Here is a 10,965-nt window from a genome sequence, read left to right on the forward strand (position 1 = left end):
TTTTCTGTTACGGTAAATTGATGAAACAATAGCCAGTCCAATGGCTGCTTCAGCGGCTGCAATAGCTATAACAAAAATTGAGAAAATGTCTCCTTTTAATTGACGATTATCAAAAAAATCAGAAAATGTTACAAAATTTATATTAACCGCATTCAATATAAGTTCAAGACACATAAGGGCTCTAACCATATTTCGACTTGTGATCAATCCATAGATACCGATAGAAAATAAATAGGCACTCAAAACAAGTACATGTTCGAGAATCATTAAACAACTCCTTATCAATCTCGACTCCTTTCAATATGAACAACAATTCAACCAATTTAATTGACTAGTATATAACAAGTATGGAACAAAGAAATATATTGGTACTAGATTGACCTAAAGTCTTTCTATTTAGAGAGCTGGAATTCAAATAGAATTGAAGGAAAATGAATGTGATAAGACAGAACAAAATTCTATTTGAATTCCAAGTTTTAATAGAAATTTTTTATTGACGAGCTACAGCAATTGCACCTATTAAAGCAACTAAAAGGATTATTGAAATCAATTCAAATGGAAGAAAAAAATCGGTTGATAAATGAATTCCAATTTGTTGACTATTACTTAGAAAATCTTGCTCTATAATCTGGTTTGATCTTGTAGTCCAAATAATCCCGTACCATGACGTATCTGAAATAGTAGTAATTAGTGAAATAAAAAGACTTATACAAACCATCGAAGTAATTCCGTCTCCTACGGTCCAAAGATGAAAATCTTTGTAATATTCTGAACCATTCATGAACATCACAGCAAAAATGATTAAAACATTTATAGCTCCTACGTAAATAAGTAGCTGCGCAGCAGCTACAAAATAGGAGTTAGATAGAATATAGAATAACGATGTACAAACAAGAACCAATCCCAAGGAAAAGGCAGAATAGATTGGATTGGGAAGTAATACCACCCCTAGACCCCCTAATATAAGACCCGATCCTAGAAAGACTAAAAGAAAATCATGTATTGGTTCAGATAAATCCATTTTTTATAAAAAATCAAAAACGAAGAATTTCATGACTTTATTGACCTGACCAGGAAAAAAGAAGTTTTTCTATTTTTTATGATACTTCTTATTAATTGAATGAAATTGTAATGGGTATGAGTTGACGTAGATGCTTTTATTTTATTGGACCACTATCAATTCTTTATTCGTCGAAAGAGTAGTTTAAACCTATCTATTTTTGATATCATTTATCTACTTTGAAACCATTACTATTATTATAACTATAATATAGAAATCGGTTTTGTTTTCAATCTAAATTAAGCTAGGAGTCTCGTTAACCAACCACTAGTTTGAATTGACCAAGCAAAAATCTCATTTTTTTAGATCCGAACTAAGCCTTCGTAATTCGGAATTTTTTTAGAATCGAATTAAAGGTTTATTCATTTTTTATTTGAGGTAAATTCGAAATTGTTCGAATTGTGTAATCATCAATTACTGACATTGGTAAGCGACCCAAAGCGATTTGATTATAATTCAATTCGTGACGATCATAAGTAGAAAGTTCATATTCTTCGGTCATTGATAAACAATTTGTTGGGCAATACTCAACGCAATTACCACAAAATATACAGATTCCAAAATCAATACTGTAATTAAGCAATCGTTTCTTTCGAATATCAGTTTCCAACTTCCAATCAACAACGGGTAAATCTATAGGACATACACGCACACATACTTCACAAGCAATGCATTTATCAAATTCAAAGTGTATTCGGCCTCGGAAACGTTCCGATGTGATCAATTTTTCGTAGGGGTATTGAATAGTTACAGGTAAACGATTTGCGTGGGACAGGGTAATCATGAAACCTTGGCCGATGTATCTGGCGGCCCGTATTGTTTGTTGACCATAATTTATGAATTCAGTTATCATAGGGAGCATATTTAGAATATCTATAAAAAAAAAATTTATGCTTGTTTCTTTCTCTTGTTTGAGACAAGTCGTGAATCTAGAATATTGTGGTCTTTTACAGTGAAAGAAGTTGGGACGAAGTTGTCAATAATAGATTACCTAGAGAAATAGGTAAAAGAAATTTCCACCCAAGATTTAATAGTTGGTCCATTCTCAGCCTCGGTAAAGTCCATCTTGTTGCAATAGGAATGAACAAAAACAAATAAGTTTTGGCTAATGTGATAAAGATACCAATTAGTGTTCCAAAGACTTTACCCCTTTTATTTATGCCAAATAGCTCAGGAACAAATATGTACGGAATAGAAAGATTCCAACCTCCCAAGTAAAGAACTGTTACAAATAATGAAGAAACTAGTAGATTCAGATATGAAGCAATGTAAAATAAACCAAATTTGATACCTGAATATTCGGTTTGATACCCTGCTACTAATTCTTCTTCTGCTTCTGGTAAATCAAAAGGTAATCTTTCACACTCGGCTAGAGAAGAAATTAGAAAAACGATAAACCCGATGGGTTGACGCCACAAATTCCACCCCCAAAAACCATATTTTGACTGCGCTTCCACTATATCAACTGTACTTGAACTGTTAGATAATCATAGTCGATGATAACATCACTGTGCCCATCGCTATTACAGAACCGTACGTGAGATTTTCACCTCATACGGCTCCTCAGAGGTCACAAATAAATCTAAGGGCCCTTTCCTATTCTTTATCTTTATATGTTTGTCAGATAGAATCAAAATCTATCCTAAGGTCCCAAATTAGACCAATGGAATTCTGTCTGCTATATTTAAAACTAATAAATAAATGCTTCTGAATTGATCTCATCTTTTAAGAATTTTAATTTTTCTTTGTTGATTAATAACCTTATCATTAAATAAAATGCGCTTTATAGCAATATCACATATACATTTCAACCTCGAATTTTCAATTATGAAAAAAAAAATTAGAGAGTCCATTAGTTCACGAATCATGACAAAAATTTTATCTCTCTAAATAGAAATCAAAATTGAATTATAGGAAAGAAAGAATAAAAACAAAAAAAGAAAAAAGGAAGAAAAAAACAAGACATCCCTTCTTTTTGCTTTTGCAATTAGATTCTTTTCTTTCTATTTCGATTTATTTTATTTCATTCCTATTCTCCTTTCTCAGAAAAAGGGCCTTTAACCAAAGTAAAAGATTACTTCGTTCTTGATAGTTATTTACTTACTCAGTGGATAGGAACATACTCTGGATCAGAATCATGGGGAGTACTTCTTGACCATTTCTACGAACGTAAAGCCCCAATTCGAATTCCTTTTATGTACAGAAGTATCCTCTTGGATAACTTACATAATCTCAATTACTAATCCTTTGTGTATCTTGGTCTTCCTAACCATCCACTCATTTTTGCTTTCAACCTCCCGTTGTGGAAATCCATCTATGGTAATAGACAGTAAAAACTCCATACAGTTGATCTTTTGAACCCGCTTCAAGCTATCATGACAATTCACCAATCTTGGGGTAAACAATCTCTATTGCTTATGTTTACTTTTTTCACCATTTGATTCTTGTACATAGGAAATGAGACTCAACCTTTTTACTGCAAATTTAGAAGCCGTTTTCTTTCACTCATATAACTATCTGGTTTAGTTCATCAACTTAAATGCTGAATAAAAATGAAAATATATATATTCAATCAAATCTTTTTACCCTTCTTTCTAGAAAGAAAAGAATTTTGAGAAATTTTAGGTCTCACCGAATCACACGTAGAGATATTGATAACACACATAGAGCTAATGGTATTTCATAACTAATTGATTGGGCAGCTGCCCGTAGACCACCTAAAAAGGAATATTTATTATTTGATCCATATCCTGACATAAGAAGTCCAACGGGAGCAATACTTGAAATGGCAATCCAGAAAAAAACACCAATACTAAGATCGGCTAGAACAAGGTGATCACCAAAAGGAATTACTGAATAACTTAGAAAGATAGATATTACGGCTATGGATGGTCCGATACTGAATAAACGAGGATCTCCGGTAGATGGAATAAGGTTCTCTTTCAAAAGTAGTTTTGTCCCATCTGCTAGAGCTTGAAGAATTCCTAAAGGGCCAGCATATTCAGGTCCGATACGTTGTTGTATTCCTGCAGATATTTCTCTTTCTAACCAAACAATTACTAGTACACCTATTGTGATTCCTAATACAAGAGTCAAAATAGGGACAAGCATCCACATGATCCCATAGACTTCTTTTAAGGATTCCAATTTGGAAAAAGAATTGATAGTCTCTATTTCTGTTGTATCAATTATCATTTCAACGATCAACTTCTCCCATAATGATATCTATGCTACCTAGTATTGTCATAATATCAGCCAATTTCATTCTTTTAACTAACTGAGGAAGAATTTGCAAATTGATAAAACCTGGTGGGCGAATTTTCCATCTCCAAGGAAAAACGCTCTGATCTCCTATGAGAAAAATTCCCAATTCTCCTTTTGGGGCTTCAACTCTCACATAAAGTTCTTGTTTCGACAATTCAAAAGTTGGAGAGGGTTTTTTACTAATAAACCGATATTCAAAATCATTCCATTCAGGATCTTTTAATCTGTCAAAACGTCGGATTTCTAAATTTTCGTAAGGCCCTCCTGGAATTCCTTCCAGAGCCTGTTGAATAATCTTTATGGATTCTGTCATTTCACCAATTCGTACTAAATAACGAGCTAATGAATCCCCTTCTCGTTGCCATTGAACCTGCCAATCAAATTCGTCGTAAGACTCATAATGATCAACTTTACGAAGATCCCATTCTATTCCGGAAGCTCGTAGCATTGGTCCCGATAAACCCCAATTTAATGCTTCGTCTCCCCCAATAATGCCTACGCCTTCAACTCGTTCTAAAAAAATAGGATTCCGGGTAATAAGTTTTTGATACTCAGCGACCCCTGTTAAAAAATAATCGCAAAAATCCAAACATTTATCTATCCAGCCATAGGGTAGATCGGCAGCCACTCCTCCGATACGAAAATAATTATGCATCATTCGCATACCGGTGGCAGCTTCGAAGAGGTCATATATCAATTCTCTTTCTCGAAAAATATAGAAGAAAGGGGTCTGCGCACCAATATCCGCCATAAAAGGACCGAGCCATAACAAATGAGAAGCTATCCGACTCAATTCCAACATAATGACTCTGATATAGCTAGCCCTTTTAGGTACTTGAATATTGCCTAATTGTTCGGGTCCATTTATGGTTATTGCTTCTGTGAACATAGTAGCTAAATAATCCCAACGTGTTACATAAGGCAAATATTGTATAATTGTTCGATTTTCCGCAATTTTCTCCATCCCTCTATGTAAATAACCCAATATTGGTTCGCAGTCGACAACATCTTCACCATCTAGAGTAACGATGAGTCGAAGAACACCGTGCATTGATGGGTGCTGAGGCCCCATATTGACTATCATGAGGTCTTTTCTTGTAGTTGGTGCAGTCATAAGTTTTTTACCGATTCATTCTTCCATGAATTGCTGAAAGTGAAAAGAAGTTCATCAAAATTTAATCGAAACATATAAGTGAAAATGAAATGACTCTTCAAATTAATAAAATTAACGAGTTTTTGTCTCTCGAATGTCCAACTGATTAATTAATTCTTTATAACGTACTCTATTTTTTTTTGCCAAATAAGCTAGCAGTCGTTGACGTTTTCCCAAAATTTTCTTCAAACCTCTCTGAGATAAATAGTCTTTTTTGTGCAATTCTAAATGTGAAGTAAGTCTACGTATCTTATTGGTGAAATTGAATACTTGAAATTCAACAGATCCTCTCTTTTCTTCTTGAAAAATAACTGAAATGACAGAATTTTTTACCATAAAAGAATTTCCCCTTTCTTTATTTTACAGATATGGATTTTATCGAATTTTATCGATCAGTAATAATAATGCCAGTAATTTGAACGTGGTATATAGACTTAATTTCTTTATGAACTCCTAATTTTATCAATTCCAATAAATTAATCAAAGTCCAAATTTGATTCAGATAGGAATCCAAAAAGGTGGTAGGTAAATTTTTGTCATTCACAAAAGCGAATAATTTAAACCTAAAATGAAGAAGATTCTGTTGATTCATTTCTAGATCTAATCGATACCTTATTGATTTAGTATCGTCTACTCGAATTAGATTCGAATGAGATGTAAGACAAGGCATGTGTGCATTTGTTTGCTTTCAGATACTCTATACGAGACAGGGTATATAGTACTATCAATTAATTTTCAATCGTGGATACATATGTATCCTTAAGATACTGAAACGGCTACCATTATTGGTATCAAACCAATAACGATTCATACAAGCTAAATCTTCTAATCGATAATTAGGCCAAAGAAAGAACTTCAATTTAATTAATTCTTTTTTCTCTTTATAAAGAGGTTTCCTTTCATCCAAAAATTGACTCCAGTTTTTTACATTGGTTTCGTTGCAAAATACTGAATTTCTATCGACGCCATTCCAATTCAAAGAATTAAAAAAACTTCGAATTCTCAATTCTCTACGACGTCTAGACCATAAAATATTTTCAGGAACAAGCAAATCAAAATGATTTTTGTCTGTATTTATTCTTTGAGTTTGAGGTTGCAGAATGAATTCATCAAAATTCTTTTTATCAACATATCTTTGTTCTCGGTATCTTTGATTAATTTGGTGTTTACTTTTATGAACCAATGAAATACCTATGGTTTGATACATAATAAATTGTCCATTATTTTTTACAGACAACCGAATAGGTTCGATAATCAATATCCCCTTCTTCATCAATTCTGTAAGAGTTAAATTCGCCTGAATCAGCATTATATCCAAACTCATTTCTCCCCTTTGAATTGACGATACAGTAATTTGGTTTGGATTTATCAGTCGAAGCAGGAGACAATATACCTTGATATTATCGAGCATTCTTTGATTCAAAGCATCGTTCCATCTCAATTGAAAAAGCAAATAACGTTTCAAGAATAAATCTAGTTCTGCTTCCGTGTTGCTTTTGTATTGTTTTTTCTTTTTACCCTTCTTTGTGTCTGATTCCGCGTAATCTTTTTCAAGATCCTTTTTATGTTTTGAGGGAACAGGGCTTGAGAGTGAGAGAATAGGGCGCAGATTTACTTTGTTTTCTATATCTGATCCACGCTCTCTTTCTCCTTGACTTGCGGGTTCTTTTGCTTCTTGAATTCGATTCTTTATATTTGATTTTTGGTTTTTATTGATGTTTTTATTTTGACTAAGATTTTCGTTTGTATTCAAATTTAAAAGAAGTAATTTGCTTGGTATAATCCACGGTTTTATTTTATATACATTATAAAGTAGTATAAATTCTGGGAAGAACCAAAATTCCAGATTGAATATGCGACGGTTAAATATTTTTTCATTCATTCCCATCCAATCAAAAAAGACTTTTTTCGAATTTTTTTGAGTGTTTTCTGAATTTTGATGAGTTGTAAGATAAAAAAGGCCTTTTTTATCGATTTTCTCAATTATTTGATAATTATTAATACCAATTTTAGTATTTGGATTACTGTTGGTATCGATCTTAACCCAGGCCTCAATATCTTCTTTTTGTCTAAGAGAAAAATGGATAATTTTCCAATCAAAATATTTTCTATCGAGATTTCTTTCTATATATAGAATATTGCCTTTTCTTAGATAATTATTGATATCAAGATTGCCGGACATATCAAAAAAGTTGTGTTTGGGCGTGTTTGAATTATAAGAAATTTCGAGGTTCTTATTTACTTGAAAGGGTAATATATAAATAAATGACTCACTTTTATTTTCATAATTAATCGATTTATATGATAAAAGATCATATCTATAACATTTTGAAAACTTATCTTTTTGGTTTGATAATGAATAGAGTTCAGAATCATTTTCTTTTTTGTAATGAATTAATTGGTCGTTTTCATATGAATTCCATTTGTTTAAATTTCGATTTTTATTTTGAGCCATACAACTTTGATTAACCCTATTTCGCCATTTTTGTGGCATTAATCTAGACCATCTAATCTGAGATAAATCGTATTGATAATGCTGTCTTAACCAGTTTTTCCATTGATTGATTCTATAACTCTGAAGTTTCTTATGTTTTAATTCAGAATGAAATATTCCTAGTGTTCTAAAATAGTCCTTTATTTTAGTCTTAAGGAAAAAAGACGTTCTGTTATATTGAAGAACAGATCTAAATTTAGCCAAATTAATAACTTGGGTTTGTGATAATTTGTAAAATACATATGCTTGTGACAAGTAGGATAAATCAAAAAAAATATGTGAATTTTTTTTACTAATATTAGAAAGGGACTTTTTTATAGTCGAAATAAAGTGAATTTTTTTTTTATTATTAATTTTTTCTTGATTTATTTCATTATTGGAAATGTATTTATCAATCAATTTATTTGTTGATTCAAGAAAGAGTTGTGTATAAATTCTGGGAATATTAATGATAGATAAAAATAGATCGATGTATAATCTTTGAATGAATAATTTTAGAAAATAATGGAATTTCCATATTGATCGAGTATTTCTTCTTTTTAATATTTGGAAAATATTTTTTGGCGATTCTAATTTTTTAATATTATTTGTTTTATTAGGACTAATGTCTATTTCTGGAGTTACTTTCTTTTTCTCTTTTGTAATTCTTTCTATTTGATTTTTGATTGTACTTGTTCTATCAGTCAAATCCTTCATTTTGGTTTCTATCAGTGAAGAATTTGGCCAATTTCCAGATTCAATTTGACTAAATGATTCGTTAATTATCTGATTACTAATTAGAGAATCTTTTTCTTTTTTCGTTTCATTCGATTCAGATATTTCTTTGAATCTAAATAATACAATTAGAATGACTTTTGAAACTTTTGAAAGTTCTTCTCTTATTTTTTTTAGAAATAGAATACTTTTGATAAGCCATTTTTTGGTTTCTTTTGAAACTCTTCGAAATATTTTTGTTTTTCCTTTTAAAACTTTTATAGTTATAAAATTTTTCTTTTTTAATTTTCCAGTTTTTTTTTCGAGTTCCTTAAAAATGGGCTCAAAAAAGGAAGGGCGCCTTCGGGGAGAACCAAAGGGAGCTTCAGTTTCCATTCCCCAAACTGTTAAAAAACAAAAATCATCTTTTTGTTTTTTCTTTTTCATTAGCTCTCCGTGGGAGGGGTACAGTTTAGATATATGCCAAGGTTTCAGACAAAAAGGAAATAAAATTTTGATCTGAATCCCATCCCTCAACCAATTTTTTGGAAATTCTGTTTCTGATAATTGAACACCATTATAAGTACATTTAATATGCATTTCTCTATTCCATTCCTGCAAATCTTCAGACCATTCAGGAAGTTGCAAGAATAACATACGCCCGAGATTTTTGGCTATTATCAATGAAGGTAATATAATATATTTTCGAAGAATTGATTGAGTTATTAACATGGAACCTCTTATTATTTGCGCAAAAGGAATGCTATCCCAGGCTTCTGCTATCGCTATCCGTGATTTTTCCTTTTTTGTTTTGTTCTTCGCTTTTTTGTCCTTTTCTTTTTTCTCTTCTCTGTTTGTTTGGTCTTCGCTAGACTCTAGAATCTCGAATTCTCCCTCTTTACCTGCCCAATTTCGAAAAATTGGTTTAATCAGTTCAGAGATATCAAAAGAAAAAAGACGAGGGGGGGTTATTCTGTCGAGAAAAAAGGGGGAATGCGCATTTGCTTGAAATAGTTTCCAAATAACTGTTTTGCGCCTTTGAGCCCGCATAGAGCCTTTAATCATACCTCGCCGAAAATCTGATTGTTGCGAATAGCTTATTAAAGCCACTTCTTCTTTGACCTCAGGATCGTTACTCTCCATGTTGGTAGTATAAATCACTACACGTCTGGCTTTTCTTGAACGAATTTGATGATCCAGTGATGCGCCCTCTTTAAATTCACCCAATTGTTGTTCCAATTCGGTGATTAATTTATGTGACCAGCGAGGTATTTTTTTACTGATTTCTTTTATTCCAATCGAGTTTTTTCCAGATTTTGTCCCATTAGGATCAATTGCATTGAATACAAATTTTACAAATTGCGTTCTTTTTTCTGAATTCACTCTTCCCTGCTCTTGGTCTGAAAATAAAGAAGGGTCTTTCAAATTTAAACTCGATTTTGGTTCGTTACCAAACTCATTGATTAAAGTTAAGAACTCGTCAATTTCTGTTGATAATGATTTTTTATCAACCGTATCCACTTTTTGTTCAAATTCTTGGTAATCAGTATTCGGAAGAAAGATAGTATGAATCCTATTTAGTCTAACTCTCTCTTTCCAATTTTCTAGCGAAGTATTGTTTATGATTGAAGGTGAAAACTCTTTTTTGATTGTTCCTCGATATGGTCCATTTAACAAAGGATCATACATTTTAGGCACGTATTCTTTTTTAGTATCATCATTACACAATCTAGTTCTTGTTTCGAGTATATCCAGAGAAAGAGATTCCTTGTCTAGAACTTCAAGTCGATTGAAAAATTCCTTATTCAGATTATTACTTTTTTCTTTGTTAGTAGAAACCCACTGATTGTCCAGTTCATTAGGGAGCGTTTTTTGGAGTGACAATAGGGGTAGCCTTCTTTTTATCATTTTCCAAAAAGTTGATAAACTTGGCGGGTATGTAAAAGATATTCTTAGTTTTCCATCACTTTTACATGTGTCAAAAAAATATTGTGACATTTCCGTTCTTACGGCCTGTTCAAATCGATTATTCTTTATGTAGCGAAATGGTCGATTCCATCGATTATAATCGAAAAGAAGACTCACAAGAGGTTTTTGAAAGCCGAAGAGATCTTTATTTTCATTTTCTTTATCAAGCAGTTGCAATTTAAAATTTTCTGGATTCCCCGTCTTATTATTATTCAGATAAGAATCCTCATAATCATAAATTGGACTATTACTAGTATTAATATTGTTATAGCCTGTCTCTGTAAGTTGAGAGTGGAATTTATCCTTTATTTTCTCCTTTCCATTCACTCGGAT

The 10,965-nt window shown here is 32.0% G+C and overlaps 3 protein-coding genes across 3 annotated transcripts; all 3 read right to left on the minus strand.

Moving 5' to 3' along the window:
• Positions 1 to 2,574: 2,574 nt before the first annotated feature.
• Positions 2,575 to 4,255, minus strand: LOC132626534 (NAD(P)H-quinone oxidoreductase subunit 1, chloroplastic). Its single transcript, XM_060341447.1, has one exon. It carries the CDS (start codon positions 4,253 to 4,255, stop codon positions 3,689 to 3,691), a length of 567 nt encoding a protein of 188 aa, XP_060197430.1. The 3' UTR covers positions 2,575 to 3,688.
• A 1-nt stretch (position 4,256) lies between these two features.
• LOC132626533 (NAD(P)H-quinone oxidoreductase subunit H, chloroplastic) lies at positions 4,257 to 5,449 on the minus strand. The gene has a single exon (XM_060341446.1). The coding sequence runs from the start codon at positions 5,436 to 5,438 to the stop codon at positions 4,257 to 4,259; it is 1,182 nt and encodes a 393-aa protein (XP_060197429.1). The 5' UTR covers positions 5,439 to 5,449.
• Positions 5,450 to 5,890: 441 nt separating this feature from the next.
• On the minus strand, positions 5,891 to 10,962 carry LOC132628596 (protein TIC 214; the record flags this gene model as incomplete). Its single annotated transcript, XM_060344364.1, has 1 exon — positions 5,891 to 10,962. A coding segment is annotated over one exon (4,761 nt), but the record flags the coding sequence as incomplete, so codon positions are not given.
• Between the last annotated feature and the right edge of the window lie 3 nt (positions 10,963 to 10,965).

Source organism: Lycium barbarum, chromosome 2, assembly GCF_019175385.1.
Source record: "Lycium barbarum isolate Lr01 chromosome 2, ASM1917538v2, whole genome shotgun sequence".
NCBI classification, from domain to species: domain Eukaryota; kingdom Viridiplantae; phylum Streptophyta; class Magnoliopsida; order Solanales; family Solanaceae; genus Lycium; species Lycium barbarum.

Bases quoted from the DNA above. Each gene is read 5' to 3' on its own strand.
- LOC132626533 (XM_060341446.1), bottom strand. From the start codon at position 5,438: ATGACTGCACCAACTACAAGAAAAGACCTCATGATAGTCAATATGGGG.
- LOC132626534 (XM_060341447.1), bottom strand. From the start codon at position 4,255: ATGATAATTGATACAACAGAAATAGAGACTATCAATTCTTTTTCCAAA.